The sequence below is a fragment of the Salminus brasiliensis genome, chromosome 9 (assembly GCF_030463535.1).
Source record: "Salminus brasiliensis chromosome 9, fSalBra1.hap2, whole genome shotgun sequence".
Classification (NCBI taxonomy): Eukaryota; Metazoa; Chordata; class Actinopteri; order Characiformes; family Bryconidae; genus Salminus; species Salminus brasiliensis.
Genome location: NC_132886.1, coordinates 2,619,036 through 2,635,329, shown reverse-complemented (window position 1 = coordinate 2,635,329; position 16,294 = coordinate 2,619,036). Strand labels below are relative to the sequence as shown.

General features: G+C 45.9%; 1 protein-coding gene across 1 annotated transcript in view; it reads left to right on the top strand.

Moving 5' to 3' along the window:
• Positions 1–16,294, top strand: part of rock1 (Rho-associated, coiled-coil containing protein kinase 1) — a 67,589-nt gene that overhangs the window by 32,077 nt on the left and 19,218 nt on the right. The window contains exons 5-22 of the mRNA XM_072687148.1: positions 282–457; positions 1,346–1,430; positions 1,777–1,921; positions 2,101–2,239; positions 2,459–2,550; positions 7,050–7,209; positions 7,404–7,473; positions 7,692–7,780; positions 8,287–8,335; positions 8,428–8,563; positions 8,835–8,926; positions 10,287–10,533; positions 11,315–11,421; positions 12,095–12,245; positions 13,265–13,425; positions 13,894–14,078; positions 15,618–15,687; positions 15,777–15,880. Coding sequence (XP_072543249.1) covers positions 282–457; positions 1,346–1,430; positions 1,777–1,921; positions 2,101–2,239; positions 2,459–2,550; positions 7,050–7,209; positions 7,404–7,473; positions 7,692–7,780; positions 8,287–8,335; positions 8,428–8,563; positions 8,835–8,926; positions 10,287–10,533; positions 11,315–11,421; positions 12,095–12,245; positions 13,265–13,425; positions 13,894–14,078; positions 15,618–15,687; positions 15,777–15,880 — 2,258 coding nt within the window. The remainder of the gene's footprint in view (positions 1–281; positions 458–1,345; positions 1,431–1,776; positions 1,922–2,100; positions 2,240–2,458; positions 2,551–7,049; positions 7,210–7,403; positions 7,474–7,691; positions 7,781–8,286; positions 8,336–8,427; positions 8,564–8,834; positions 8,927–10,286; positions 10,534–11,314; positions 11,422–12,094; positions 12,246–13,264; positions 13,426–13,893; positions 14,079–15,617; positions 15,688–15,776; positions 15,881–16,294) is intronic.

Below are 16,294 nucleotides of genomic sequence, written 5' to 3'. Positions count from 1 at the left end.
AGTCTACGGGGACGTAGCCCCGGGTCTGTCTGGCGAGGGTACGGGGACGTAGCCCCGGGTCTGTCTGGTCTACGCCGGTGTAGCCCCGGGTCTGGCGAGTCTACGGCGGTGTAGCCCCGGGTCTGGCGAGTCTACGGCGGTGTAGCCCCGGGTCTGGCGAGTCTACGGCGGTGTAGCCCCGGGTCTGGCGAGTCTACGGCGGTGTAGCCCCGGGTCTGGCGAGTCTGTGGGGACGTAGTTAAATAGTAACGCCTTGTTTTGTGCTCTGTCTTGTCTTGCAGCTTTTCTACGCGTTCCAGGACGACCGCTACCTCTACATGGTGATGGAGTACATGCCGGGCGGTGACCTGGTTAATCTAATGAGTAATTACGACGTCCCGGAGAAATGGGCTCGGTTCTACACAGCCGAGGTGGTGCTGGCGCTGGATGGAATCCATTCCATGGGCTTCATACACAGGTCTGCAGTGTTTAACTCACGGCTTAACACACATTGGTTATACCCCACCAGTTAGCTTGGTGCTAACTGCAAGCCTCGGAGCGTCGGGTGGTGTTCAGGAGTAGACTCGATTATGGGGACCTGCTGGTTAAGCACACCTGACGGTCGCTCAGACTGATGGATTAGGGCCTGACCTAGGAATACACTGCTCTAGGCATGGTGGGCCAGTACTGATATACTGTGGACGCCCCTTCTAATGAATGCATTCAGCTACTTTAAGCTGCACCCATTGCTGACACAGATGTGCAAATGCACACACACACTCCACAGCTTGTCTAGTCCCTGTTGAGAAGCACTATAGCCAATAGAATAGGACTCTCTGGAGCAGATCAACATTATGACCCTATTGGCTCCATGCTGCCTAATACCAGGCGTGGGCTAGTAGAGGGGTATAAAGCCCCCCAGCATTGAGGAGCTGTGCAGCAGTGGTGAAAACTGTGTTCTCTGGAATGATGATGATGGTGGAGCTCCATCCAGTACTTTGGGATGCACTGAGGTTGAGGTGAAGGGGTGATCAAGTAATTCAACGTCCTGACCTCACTAAAGCTCTGCTCGCTTTATGCAATCAAATCCTCACCGCAACGCTCCTCCAAACATCTAGTAGAAATCAGAACTGCTTCTCTGGACAGTAGAGACAGTTACTCTAGCTCTTTTCTATCAGAAGAAACGCTGAATGAGGAGGCGTCCCAATACTTTTGTCCATTAAGTGGATCTGCAGATGGTGATAAAATAGGTTTAAGAAGTATAAATTGGGACTAAACCCACCTGGATCAGGATTGTAGGGACCCCCCCCCCCCACTGTATCCCCCTGATGATGAGCTACCCTCCCGTCTCTGCGTTCTCTTACAGGGATGTGAAACCCGACAACATGTTGCTGGACAAAACGGGGCACCTAAAGCTGGCGGACTTCGGCACCTGCATGAAGATGAACAAGGTTTGTATTGTCCTGATCTTCTTCTGATTACAGAGGTCAGTCTGGAGACACAGTCCACCACACACTCTACACTCTGCACACTGAGTCCTCTCAGAAGAGGAGGGTCTTCAGAAGAGGAGGGTCTTCAGTCTGGGTTTAAGGACAGTGAGCGTTGGACTCTGCTGTTCGGACACCCAGGGGAAGTTCGTTCCTCCACTTCGGTGCAGGACAGTAAAAAGTCTGGACGCTCGTCTTCTGTAGATCTTAAAGGATGGCGGGTCGAGCCGAGCCGTACGGAGGGGCTGGCTGATCCAGTCTGGCCTTTGCTTGGTCCGTCTGTAAATCTGTGTCCTCTGTTCTGGTTCAGGACGGTATGGTACGATGCGACACCGCGGTCGGAACTCCAGACTACATTTCTCCAGAGGTACTGAAGTCTCAGGGCGGAGACGGCTACTACGGCCGAGAGTGCGACTGGTGGTCCGTCGGGGTCTTCCTGTATGAAATGCTTGTTGGTGAGTTATTGAGGACTGTACTTGTATTTGCTCACCTGTAGGCCTTTATTATTAACATTAATCATAATATTGATTATTATTATTATTATAACTGATTATTGGCTACTTCATTAGCATGTTGAGTTCTCCGTTCTCCGAGTTCTAGATTAATTAATAAATCGTATAATGTCTGTGATCAGGTGACACGCCGTTCTATGCTGACTCGCTGGTGGGAACCTACAGTAAAATCATGAACCACAAGAACGCTCTGACCTTCCCTGAGGACAGCGACATCTCCAAGGACGCCAAAAGCCTCATCTGCGCGTTCCTCACCGACAGGTTAGACCCCCGAGATTAACCCCCTTACCTGTTCTACGTTCTGTTAAACTACTCACAGCACATCCAGAAAGGGTTCTATGAAGTAGAAGTGCATGGAGCAGTTTGAGTAGTAATAGCACCCCCTTGTGGTGGAGAGTCTTTAGCTTTCTGAAGGTGCTTCAGATCTGAAATTGGGACTCCTCAGTAACGCCTCCTAATGCTGAGTTTTCTGCCCCGCAGGGAAGTGCGATTGGGACGGAACGGAGTGGACGAGATTAAGCGGCACCCGTTCTTCAAGAACGATCAGTGGACCTGGGAGAACATCAGAGATAGTGAGTCAGACCTTTACTGTTTACCTGAGCTTCACCAGGTGACACAGAAGGCAATATAGGAGTGGGGCCTAAAGTGCTGTAGGCTGAACGGGTGGGGGTTCTACTGCTGTAGGCTGAACCGGTGGGGCCTAAAGTGCTGTAGGCTGAACGGGTGGGGGTTCTACTGCTGTAGGCTGAACCGGTGGGGCCTAAAGTGCTGTAGGCTGAACGGGTGGGGGTTCTACTGCTGTAGGCTGAACCGGTGGGGCCTAAAGTGCTGTAGGCTGAACGGGTGGGGGTTCTACTGCTGTAGGCTGAACCGGTGGGGCCTAAAGTGCTGTAGGCTGAACGCGTGGGGGTTCTACTGCTGTAGGCTAAACGGGTGGTGCTGCATGGCTGTAGACTGAACAGACTACATTGCTGTGGTCTGAAGGGGTGGGACTGCACTGCTGTAGACTAGACAGTCTGGACAACAGTGCTGCAGACTGAATTGTGTGGCTACAGTGCTGCAGACTGAACAGACCGGACTACGCTGCTGCAGACTGAATGGGTGTAGCTACAGTGCTGCAGACTGAATGGAGCTGGGGTTACACTCCAGTAGACAAAGGGGTGGGGCTGTGGTACTTTGGACTGAATGGACTAGACTGGGCTGAATGGGCGTGGCTGTATTGCAGTGAGCCATATGGCTGGGGCTGCACTGCTGTAGTGTGTGTGTGTGTGTGTGTGTGTGTGTGTGTGTGTGTGTGTGTGTGTGTGTGTGTGTGTGTGTGTTCGGCTGTACTGCCTCAGGCGTGTAAATGTCTGGACGGTGTGGACTGGGGTGGGACTGGTTTTGAAACTTGATCAGTGTTTACACACAACATCAAACACAAACATCACACATCAGGTCAGTTTTCCATGATCTGACCCTGTAAGGAGGTGGTGTTGCTGTGAGGGGCTGACGCACGTCTCCTACATCTGCATACAGTGTCCTAAAATTATTCATTCATTTACTGAATGGTGAAATCCCCCGAATATTCATCGCTCATATTTAATATATATATATATGTGTGTGTGTGTGTGTGTTTAGTTCAGTTTACTGTAAGAAAGTGTGTGTAATCGACCTGGGCTGAGTTTCAGACTGGGGCCTGAGCTGGATGGTGGTTTTCCTGTCTGTCTGTCTGTCTGTCTGTCTGTCTGAGTGTGAGACTGAATGACTTCAGTGGTTTAACCATGAGTCAGCACTTTTTCCACTCTGTGACAGGAGCTCTCTCACTTCCTCTCTCTTGATTGCTCTCGCTCGCTCTCTCTCTCTCTCTGTCTCTCTCTCTCTGTCTCTCTCTCTCTCTGTCTCTCTCTCCCTGTCTCTCTCTCTCCCTGTCTCTCTCTCCCTGTCTCTCTCTCTCTGTCTCTCTCTCTCTCTCTCTCTCTCTCTCTCTCTGTCTCTCTCTCTCCCTGTCTCTCTCTCTCTCTGTCTCTCTGTCTCTCTCTCTCTCTCTCTCGTGGTCTGCTCGTATCCCCTCTTGTTTCCAGTCTGCTGCTTCCTGTTCCTGTAGTTGGTCAGTGTGTCTTCAGTAGGGGACTAGACTGACCATTCCACCCTCTGTCCTCCGTCTTCGTAAAGGCCGTCCTGCTGCTTCCTTTTTGTCCTGGTAAACAGAAAATGGTCGGCTGAACACTAGGGGGCGCTTGAAAGTGACTGGGAGTGAATGGAGAGGATCTGATCTTCTGTGCTGGAACTTTATTTAGTTGTGGGACAGAAGAAGGACGTGTTCCATCAAACAGCAAAAAAACAACCAGTTTCTTTCTGTTTTGGACGGTATGACACTCTCATTATGGCTACTGATTGACTGGATTGGCCTGATTGGCTAGATTTACTTGATTGATTGATTGATTGGCTGGCTGGATTGGTTGCTTGGCTAATTGACTTGATTGGCTTATTTATTGACTTGATTGCCTGACTGATTGATTGCCTTGATTGGTTGCTTGGGTGATAGTTTTATTCAGACCAACCACTAGGGGGTGAACATTGGCAGATAATTGCTTAAATGAAATAGTCTGATTGGCTGACAGTCTGATTGGCTTGATTGACCTAATTGCCTGAATAAAACTGATCCACTGGGGCTGAACAGTGATGGCAGAATCGGATCAGTGGCTGGTAATTATTGAAATTTGGCCGCCGCTGTTGATCAGGCGTTCAGACGGGTGTGGGGTTTGAAGCTGGTATGGGCTGATGTGTTTGGGGAACTCAGGCGGGACTACAGCACTAACACACCTGCTGCTTATCGGTTTACTGTTTCCTGAATTCTCTGTAAAGCTGATCCAGGTTGGTTTAGTCCCTGATTTAAATGTGTGACTCCTCTTTCACAGAAAATATTTTGTATAATTTAGTAAACTTATCGCAGGGTACAGTATTCATATCTTCTCATTATTATAATTATTAAACATTGACCTTTAAAGGAACTACAACCTTTTTGTTATTAGAGTTAGAAGAGGACTGTCTCTCTTTAAAATAAATAAATAAAATAAGTGAGTTCAGTTGCATTTCTCCACGGCCCGGAGGTCAAGAGTTCAAATCCCACCTTGCCATCAGCACCTGGAGTCGGAGGGAGCACAGCCAATTAGAGCTTTTTTTAGTGTATCATATAAAGCTATCTGCACGCTTTATTACAGAGAGCGTAATCGGTCTTATTTAACTGAATGTAGTGAAGCATATTTTCAGTAATAATTACAGTACTCTTACAGTATTTAGAGAGCAGTTATTAAACATTTTACACTGTTGATGTATTTTGATTACATGACGAAATAGTGATAAATATCATTTAAAAATATTGCTGCCGTACTCTCCGTAGTCTCTGTAGTCTCTGTACTCTCTGTAGTCTCCGTAGTCTCTGTATGTCTCTGTACTCTATGTAGTCTCTGTATGTCTCTGTACTCTATGTAGTCTCTGAATGTCTCTGTACTCTATGTAGTCTCTGTACTCTACGTAGTCTCTGTATGTCTCTGTACTCTATGTAGTCTCTGTACTATGTAGTCTCTGTACTATGTACTCTCTGTACTCTCTGTACTCTACGTAGTCTCTGTACTCTACGTAGTCTCTGTATGTCTCTGTACTCTACGTAGTCTCTGTACTCTACGTAGTCTCTGTATGTCTTTGTACTCTACGTAGTCTCTGTATGTCTCTGTACTCTCTGTACTCTCTGTACTCTCTGTACTCTACGTAGTCTCTGTATGTCTCTGTACTCTATGTAGTCTCTGTACTCTATGTAGTCTCTGTATGTCTCTGTACTCTCTGTACTCTATGTAGTCTCTGTACTCTACGTAGTCTCTGTATGTCTCTGTACTCTATGTAGTCTCTGTACTCTATGTAGTCTCTGTATGTCTCTGTACTCTCTGTACTCTATGTAGTCTCTGTACTCTATGTAGTCTCTGTACTCTATGTACTCTCTGTATGTCTCTGTACTCTCTGTACTCTATGTAGTCTCTGTACTCTATGTAGTCTCTGTACTCTATGTAGTCTCTGTACTCTATGTAGTCTCTGTAGTCTATGTAGTCTCTGTACTCTATGTAGTCTCTGTACACTCTCTGTATGTCTCTGTACTCTACGTAGTCTCTGTATGTCTCTGTACTCTCTGTACTCTATGTAGTCTCTGTACTCTATGTAGTCTCTGTATGTCTCTGTACTCTCTGTACTCTATGTAGTCTCTGTAGTCTATGTAGTCTCTGTAGTCTATGTAGTCTCTGTACACTCTCTGTATGTCTCTGTACTCTATGTACTCTATGTAGTCTCTGTACTCTCTGTACTCTACATAGTCTCTGTATGTCTCTGTAGTCTCTGTATGTCTCTGTACTCTCTGTACTCTATGTACTCTATGTACTCTATGTAGTCTCTGTACTCTCTGTACTCTCTGTACTCTCTGTACTCTACATAGTCTCTGTATGTCTCTGTAGTCTCTGTAGTCTCTGTAGTCTCTGTACTCTATGTACTCTCTGTACTCTATGTAGTCTCTGTACTCTATGTACTCTCTGTACTCTATGTAGTCTCTGTAGTCTCTGTACTCTCTGTACTCTACATAGTCTCTGTACTCTCTGTACTCTACATAGTCTCTGTATGTCTCTGTAGTCTCTGTAGTCTATGTACTCTCTGTACTCTATGTAGTCTCTGTAGTCTATGTACTCTCTGTACTCTATGTAGTCTCTGTACTCTATGTACTCTCTGTACTCTATGTAGTCTCTGTAGTCTCTGTACTCTCTGTACTCTACATAGTCTATGTAGTCTCTGTACTCTATGTAGTCTCTGTACTCTCTGTACTCTCTGTAGTCTCTGTACTCTCTGTACTCTACATAGTCTCTGTAGTCTCTGTACTCTACATAGTCTCTGTATGTCTCTGTAGTCTCTGTAGTCTCTGTACTCTCTGTACTCTATGTAGTCTCTGTAGTCTCTGTACTCTCTGTACTCTACATAGTCTCTGTACTCTCTGTATGTCTCTGTACTCTCTGTACTCTTTCTAATGCCGTTGTTGTTGCTCACGTTGTTGTAGCTGCTGCCCCGGTCGTGCCGGAGTTGAGCAGTGACATCGACACGAGTAACTTTGACGATATCGAGGAGGACCGAGGGGAAGAGGAGACGTTCCCCATCCCGAAGGCCTTCGTGGGAAACCAGCTGCCGTTCGTTGGCTTCACGTACTACAGCAGTAACAAGTGAGTGAGCTTCACTGAGCTCCAGTCCTCCTCCAGGAGATCCATCTTCCAAGTTTGAAGGGCATCTCCAGGAGGCTGGCTGCTGACCACTATTGTAGCCAAGTGCGATGCGATACACACACACACACACACACACACACACACACACAGACGACTCAGCTAGTAACTGGGATGGTCTCTGTCCTCTGCTGCAGGTCTTCTCGAGGTTCCTGCACGAAGACGAGTGACAAGCATGGCAGCACCACTAAAGAAGACAAGAGCCTCGTAAGAACCTGTGACTGTTTGAATGTACCTGTTTGATTAGCCCGCAGGGGTGTGCAGTGGTGTCTCTGCTCAGTTAAGAGAGCAGAAGATGAATGGAGGAAATGACCCCAGTGCAAAAGTTTGGGCACCCCAAGAGATTTGAGCTCTCAAAGAGATATTTTTAATCAGGATCTCAGACCTGAACACTAACGCTGGTTTGTGCCCCGTTTCATTTCCAGCTGGAGAACCTGCAGAAGAGGATCCATCAGCTGGAGGAACAGCTGCACGGAGAAATGCAGCTCAAGGACGAGATGGAGCAGAAGTGCAGGTACCTGTTCGTCCTTCCAGCTGGACATGACATACGTTCATCTACGCCTTGGTCACTCTGCCAGATTATCTATCCATCTTCATTTATTGGACGATTTCAGAGCTTCTACTCTTTTAATCTTGTTCAGAATGAATGTAAACTATTTAGAGAATAAAATTGATCAAACTTTGTGAAAATAGTGATGATGTATTAAAAATTGAGGTTTTATCGTTTATTTTTTTTTTTGATTTAAATGGACTAACCGGTTCAAATCCTCACAGCAATGCTAGTAGAAATCTAGTAGAAAGCCCTCTTCCCTGGACAGTAGATACAGTTACTCTTTTTAATGCTCTTGATTTCAGAAAAAAACAAAGAATGAGCAGGCGTCCCAATACTTTTGTCAACATAGTGTAGCCTGTCTTCTGGTTGATTTAAGAAGGAAATTGTTACTTTCAGCCGGGCCTGCTTTTACCCAGCTGCTCTTATGGGGTTAATCTGTAACCTTTTCTATTCCGTGTCCTCCACAGGGCCTCCAACATCAAACTAGATAAGATCATGAAGGAGTTGGATGAGGAGGTGAGTGGACTCCCGGGTTAGCTTCGGGTTGGGTGGTTCTTTACTTCATTTCTCTTTATTTTTTACTGATTCTGCTACTCTTTGTTCTTCAGAGTAATGCAAGGAAGAGCGCCGAGGCCAGTTTGTCGCTGCTGGAGAAAGACAAGCTGATGCTCCAGCACAGGGCCACAGATCACCAGAGGAAAGCTGACCAGGAGGCGGAGAAACGACGGAATCTGGAGAACGAGGGTCGGTTACCCCCCCCCCCCCCCCCCTTCTCATTATACTGGAAGTTTGGCCAATAAAAAAAAAAAAACACCTCCTCAGTCGCCTTAGTCCACTACACCTCTAGTCGAAGCCCCAGAGATGGGACGTCCTGTTACAGGACAAGGCTTCAGGGTGCGGGGGACATGGTCGTAGCAGTATTACTGTAGCTGGACGTCCCGTAGCGGGACACTGCTGTGACAGGAGTTCTGTATAGAGTGGTCTAACAGTGTTCCTCCTCTTGTGTTCGGTGCAGTGTCCTCTCTGAAGGAACAGCTGGAGAACCTGAAGAAGATTAGCCAGAACACTCAGGCATCCAGTGAGAAGATCGTCCAGCTGCAGCACCAGGCAAGTTCTGCTGTGGCGGTCCTTACAGGGCTCCCACGCTGCCCTCCCACGCTGCCTCCATTTAAAAAGGACTGTTTGTAAATAAGTATATATAATATATACATATGTAATATTTTAACATTTTATAATATGTATGTAATGATATTTATTAGTAGTGGGGCTTTAATGAGCTAGCAACTCGGGGGAGTTGTAACCATGCCTTTGCAAGCGAGTAAAGCAATACAAGCAATACCCCAGGAGTCAGCGAGAGGGAGGACTTACAGGTGGGTAACCTGGTTGTGTACTGGTTGTGTACTGGGTAGGTGTGTTTTTGCTGGTACATTTAAAATGACACAATAAAAAAACTTGGTGTACTAACAGTGCGCCCCCTGCTGGAGAACCTTCACACTGCTACAGTGAGCAGTAAATTTCCATCTGAAAGTTTTTACAGACGTTTTACAGAAAACCAGAAGCATCAGAATTCTTTACCGTTTTAGTCAGAATAAAACTGACTGGTTATGAACTGGTTAGGTTATGGACTAGTTATAGGCGGGTTAGGTTATGGACTAGTTAAAAGAGTTATGGATTGGTTATGAACTGGTTAGGTTATAAGCGGGTTATGTTATGGACTAGTTATAAGCGGGTTAGGTTATGGACTAGTTATAAGCGGGTTAGGTTATGGACTAGTTATAAGCATGTTAGGTTATGGACTAGTTATAAGCGGGTTGGGTTATGGACTAGTTATAAGCGGGTTGGGTTATGGACTAGTTAAAAGAGTTATGGATTGGTTATGAACTGGTTAGGTAATGGACGGGTTGGGTTATGTTGTGGACGGGTTGTGGACGGGTTGTGGACTGGGTAGGTGTAAGTGTAAGCCCTGCAGTCCCAAGCGTTGCAGATCGTCTCATAAACAACATAGAAAGGGAGGGGCCTACCTATGTTATGGGGGCGAGGGTGGGCTGGGCCCTATGCATTACCCCAGTTGTTAGATGCAGGATTTAGTTCTTCCTGTAATATAATTCACATGAACAGAGAAATGCTACATTTCCGATGTGAGAGAATGAATAGAGCTATAGAGGATTAAATTACAGCCTAAACTATTTTAAACAATCGAATTATGTTCCTAATATCAATGATTTCAAACGGACAAACACAACATATGATACATTTACTATTATAATACAGTTAATGCTTCTGTTAAATGTAAATATGCAAGATTAACTACATCTGAAAATAGACTTTCTAGCTTCCTACAGTCTATAAAACCCAGCCATTAATATAAACAGTGATTCCACTGGAGTCTGAATGACGACGGTTTGATCACGTGTCTCTTCAGTGAGCAGGGTGTGTGTTTGCTGATTGTGTTGTTGCTGTTGTTTAGCTGGAGGAGGCGAACGACCTGCTGCGCGCCGAGTCGGACACGGCGGCCCGTCTGAGGAAGAGTCAGACAGAGATGGGGAAGGCCATGAGCCAGCTGGAGGGACTGAACGGAGAGCTGCAGGAGAAAGCTCGGGCGGCCGACGGCGCGAGGCAGCAGCTGGAGAGAGAGCTGCTGCAGCTGCAGAACACGCTGGACACGGAGAGGCGCACCTGCAGCCAGGGCTCAGAGGAGATACGGCAGCTACAGGGTAGGCGCAGCTACGCCGGGGTTCACCAGCTCTCTAGAACCCTGCACTGAAGTGAAGCGGAGTAGACGGATCAGTCCTGATCATCAGACCATGATTAGACCTGGATTCAAAAATTAGGATTAATGATAATGTCGCCCCAGAAGTACAGAGCGACCCCCCCCCCCCATCTATTAAACAAATAAAAATGACTTATTCAATAATATAATATTTAGTTATGAGGCAGACCTGCTTTGTGACTGCCAACACGTGTTTTTACTGGTAGACTACTAACAGTGCGCCCCCTGCTGGAGAACCTTCACACTTCTACAGTGAGCAGTAAATTTCTACATAAAACTTTACGTTTTACAGATGACGGAAAACAAGTAGCATCAAAATTCTTTACCGTTTTAGACTTGGATTCATTTATTTATTTATTTATTTATTTATTTATTTATTTACTTTTGAATGTGATCATTTTGTTTAAATTAACAACAAATAAATAAAAAACCTCCACCGTGAATTACTCCACTACTAATTCCTGTAGTCCTGTGCAAAGGTTTGAGCACCCCTGGTCAAATTATATGTAAATAAGTGAACAAATCTTTTACAGGAAACGTAAATATGAGATTTTTCTGCACTTTTTAAAATCAGTTTGTGTTTATTTACTGAATTTAACAGAGAAAATGACGTAAAAGCTACGTATTAAGGTGTGCATAAACTATGTCTTCAACTAGAGACGCCCAAACTTTTGCATGACTGTGTAAATGTGTGTGTGTGTGTGTGTGCCGTGTTTGTTTTGCAGCTCGTATCACGGGGCTGCAGGAGGACAATAGGAACCTGAAGCAGAGTTTATCTAAAGTGGAGGCGGAGAGGAAGCAGGCCCAAGACAGGAGCAACAGCCTGGAGAAGGTGAGCTGACCAGTCAGGCTGTACCTGCAGGCACACAAACACCCACGTCCAAAAGTATTCAGACAGCCCTTCTACTGAGTTTAAGGTGCACTGATTTGTGATTCATGCCGTGCACAGCTTCTCTAATCTCAAAGAAGAAGCACTCACGGGACTGTGGGGCGAACCTACTGGTGTCCATGTACTTTTGGACATTTTATAAAGGGTGTGAATTTTCTCCTAGGCCGAGAATGAGCGCCGTCAACTGGGCTCAGAAAATATATATTTAGGTTTTTAACCTGAATAATTTTAAATATATAGAAAATATGGACCTCAAAACTGGAGATAGCACCAGGTTTATAAGTCAAGGTCTCCTAAATCCACAACAGGTTCTCCAGAATGTAATACAGCAGTTTTTGAGGTCACAAAAAAACCCCGGTATATTTACCTACAGTCTTCTATTCAGACTACAGCAGTTTAGCCCCTCCCACTGAAGTTATAAGGAGTGTTTCAGCCTGGACTGCTTTCTGAATGATGCACAATACAGGGCAGCCAGAGCAGGGGTGGTGTGCAGTAGCAGTCTTGTGAGATATGGGCTGTGGGGTTTTGTATTTTGGTTTGTGGGTTTGGGGCATTGGAGGCACAATTTTGCGAAGTTGGACCGTTGGCTTATTTTGCACCACGTGTCTGTCTTCAGGAGAAGAACGGTCTGGAGATTGATCTGAACTATAAGCTGAAGATCCTGCAGCAGCGTTTGGATCAGGAGATGACGGAGCACCGGGTCAGTCGAGCGCAGCTTACGGACAAATACGAGTCCATTGAGGAGGCCAAGTCAGCTGCCATGCACGGTACGTCTGTGTGGGGGCTTTACATGGTAGGGTGGCTCTCATTACTAATGAATCCGGGTGGTGGTGGTGGTGGTGGTGGCCGGTCGGGGTGGGGGGGTTGGGTAAGGAGGGTCTACAGGAGGCAAGCAGCTTTCGTTAGTGTAGCTAGTTTGGGCTTCGTATATCGTGTTTTCTAGCTGATAGCGGGTCACTTCAAAGAGCTTGAGCTTTCTTCCTGTACGTATACGAACGATCAGTAGCACGGCCGATCAACGGCACTGTTGTTGTCCTCTGAAAAACATTGTCCAAAAAAAAAAAAAATAAATAATAATAATAAAAAAAAAAAAAAAAAAATATATATATATATATATATATATATATATATATATATATATATATATATATATATATATATATATGCATGTATTGGTACTTATGATAATCAAGAAATAATTAAATTATATATGAAATATTATTTATATATATATATATATATATATATATATATATATATATATATATATATATACACATGTTTATATACATACATATATACACGTGTGTGTGTGTATACATTCTGTGGGGAGATATATATATATATATATATATATATATATATATATATATATATATATATGCCTATATTGGAGAACATGCTTGCTATGTACTACATTCATTAATTAAGTAATTAAATAAAAGCATCATATATAGATAGATACATAGATACAGACAGAGAGACAGACATTATCGATCCCTATGGAAATTTAGCAGCCAGCAGCAATGGCACAGTAATAAAATTCAATAATTGCAATAATGATGTAATATTTAATAGAATAGAGTTAAAATAAGATGCTTAATAGGTCTGTTTTAATTAGCAAACGGAGGAAACCCTGACTGCCAGTTGTGCTATGTTAGCTGACGTGTATAGTGTTGATGGGCGGGTGATCCCCTGGCCATGGAGGGCTGTGGCATCACTAGGGAAAGTGAAAATAGTGAGTGTGTGTGTGTGTGTGTGTGTGTGTGTGTGTGTGTGTGTGTAGCGGTGGAGCAGAAGGTGTCTGAGGAGAGTGTGTTGCGGTTGCGAGCGGAGAGCCGGGTGGTGGAGGTGGAGAAGCAGTGCTCCATGCTGGAGTTTGACCTGAAGCAGTCGGTGCAGAAGATGGAGCAGCTCATGAAGCAGAAGGAGAGGCTGGAGGAAGAGGTAAACACACACAGTTCAGCTACAGTGAGAAAGGTCAAGTCTTTCACAGTAGAGGAGGTCACTGCTCTGTAAAGGTCTGATGCGAACCTTCAGACCTTTCAGTTTGGTCCGAACCGAACGGTCCGAACTGAAAAGTGGACCACAGATCAGACTGATGGTCAGGTTGGTTTTCAGTGTGAAAAACCTGCTTTTGATGTTTCAGCCTTTCTGACCATATACAGGAAGTTGAGGCAGGTCAGCGAGAGTTAAACAGTGGTTAAACAGTGGTCAGCGGGAGGACAGGAGGACAGCAGTATTTCACTGAAATACTCCTCCCGTCCTTCTGTCCTCCCGTCCTCCTGCTGCTCATTTTTCCACTTCTCTTGTTTAGTGGGTGCCGATAGTCTGCCTCAGCTTCCTGTAATAGTCTAAAAAGGCTAACATCTTAGCTGCCAGACCTTTACTGATGTCCTGTGTGTGTGTGCGCAGGTGAAGGTTCTGCGGGTGCAGCTGGAGCAGGAGTGCAGTAAGCGGGCTGTGGCTCAGACGGACCTGAAGAACTGGACCTCGGAGGCGGAGAGGCTAAGGGGTCTGGAGAAGCAGCTGAAGCAGGAGATCAACACGACCCTCGAGAACAAGCGCTCACTTGAGTTCCAGCTCGCACAGCTCACCAAGTACGAGTCCACAACGTCTGTGTGTGTGTCTGTGTGTGTGTCTGTGTGTGTGTCTGTGTGTGTGTCTGTGTGTGTGTCTGTGTGTGTGTCTGTGTGTGTGTGTGTGTGCTGGTCAGCAGTAATTAGTCTATTCGGTTCTGGAAATGTCAGTGTGGTTTCTGTTGTGTTGCTCCAGGAACAGTAAAATCACTGAGAGCAGGTCTAGAGCAGGTCTCAGGTCTAGAGCAGGTCTCAGGTCTAGAGCAGGTCTCAGGTCTGGACCCCGTCTGGATGCTTGGACCCTTCCTCCGTTAGTCCTGCCACTAAAATGAGCTCCCAGTGTGACCAGATCAGACTAGATTAGACCAGATCAGACTAGACTCGACCAGATCAGACTAGATTAGACCAGATCAGACTAGACTCGACCAGATCAGACTAGACTCGACCAGATCAGACTAGACTCGACCAGACTAGACTCGACCAGACTAGACTCGACCAGACTAGACTCGACCAGACTAGATCAGACCAGACTAGATCAGACCAGACTAGACCAGGTCAGATTAGACCAGACTAGATTTTCCCACATAAAAATCCACACAGCAGCTGTACCTCCTGCTCTCCTCCGCCTCGGCGCTGCTGTTTCCTCCGCTGGCCTGTTTCAGGCTGTAATTGTAGGAGTGGCTGCTGAGGAGCACTGTTTACTCACACAGCTCACAGATTATCCTCCACCCTGACTCCACCCACTGCAGGATAATCCCCGCAGGCTGCTTACAGGCTCAATACAACCAGCCAGCCTTTACTCAGCGCTTTCCTCCGCCAGGTTCACACGCTGACGGAGCACAGCCAGCTAGGACTCGATGAACGTAGGCAAGGAAACTGCAGTGCGTTCACTGCCGTTCAGCAGTTTATCAGTAATGCTCTCACTCGTCTAAATCCAATTTGATTATTGATTATTTGGCAGTCCTGCAGATCCTGGTGGCTGAGGGGGAATTTCTTGCTGAATTGAGGAGAGTTTTTGTCTGAGCTGATTTCATCACTCTAACCCACGTCTCTCAGCAGTGAGAGGGTTTCTACTGTAGAAGATCCAGATCTCTTCAGAACAGATAAAGCAGCTGAACATAAATCCAGTAAAAAGGAGAAACAAGAGCTTCTCATTCTGAAGAAAGAAAGTAGTGAGATCTTGTCGGTGAGCTAGTCTGAAGAACAGAGCTCGGTTCCTCCAGGGTTCTCCTGGACGCCCCCAGTCCAGCCAGCACAGCGTGGAGGATGTGTTCAATCAACTCCATCAGCAGCAGCAGCAGCAGCAGCTCACCTGATTTACCATCATTAAGCCCTGATTTACCACCAAACCAGGTGTTGATCTGAGGAGAACTCTAAATAATACTAGACTCCATGAGAGAGGAGAACTTTGGAGATGTTCTAATGATGAACACAGTGATTGAGAACCTCCTCCACTTTCTTAAGTATGGAGTGGGACTAACAAGGCTGACAGAAATGGTGTGTGAGTGAGTGAGTGTGTGTAAGACTACTGAGTGTGTTGTTCTGATGTTCTCTTTGCAGGCAGTACAGAGGGAATGAGGGTCAGATGAGGGAGCTGCAGGACCAACTGGAGGCTGAGCAGTATTTCTCTGTAAGGCGTACCTAATAAAATGCTCCTAATGTGTTCACTACTTGCCTGGTTTGGCAGATTTAGTTGATGAAAGTGTGTGTGTGTTTCAGACGCTGTACAAAACTCAGGTGAAGGAGCTGAAGGAGGAGCTGGAGGAGAGGAACCGGCTGGTGCAGGAGACGCAGAAAAAAGTGCAGGAGATGCACGCTGAAAGGTGAGGAGCCTTCCTGTAGTGTATTACAGTCTGTCAGAATGAGCGTGTGGATCATATGAACATTATAGAGCATTATAGAGCGCCCCCTACGCTTCCTGTAGTGTATTACAGTCTGTCAGAATGAGCGTGTGGATCATATGAACATTATAGAGCATTATAGAGCGCCCCCTACGCTTCCTGTAGTGTATTACAGTCTGTCAGAATGAGCGTGTGGATCATATGAACATTATAGAGCATTACAGAGCGCCCCCTACGCTTCCTGTAGTGTATTACAGTCTGTCAGAATGAGCATGTGGATCATATGAACATTATAGAGCATTACAGAGCGCCCCCTACGCTTCCTGTAGTGTATTACAGTCTGTCAGAATGAGCATGTGGATCATATGAACATTATAGAGCATTACAGAGCGCCCC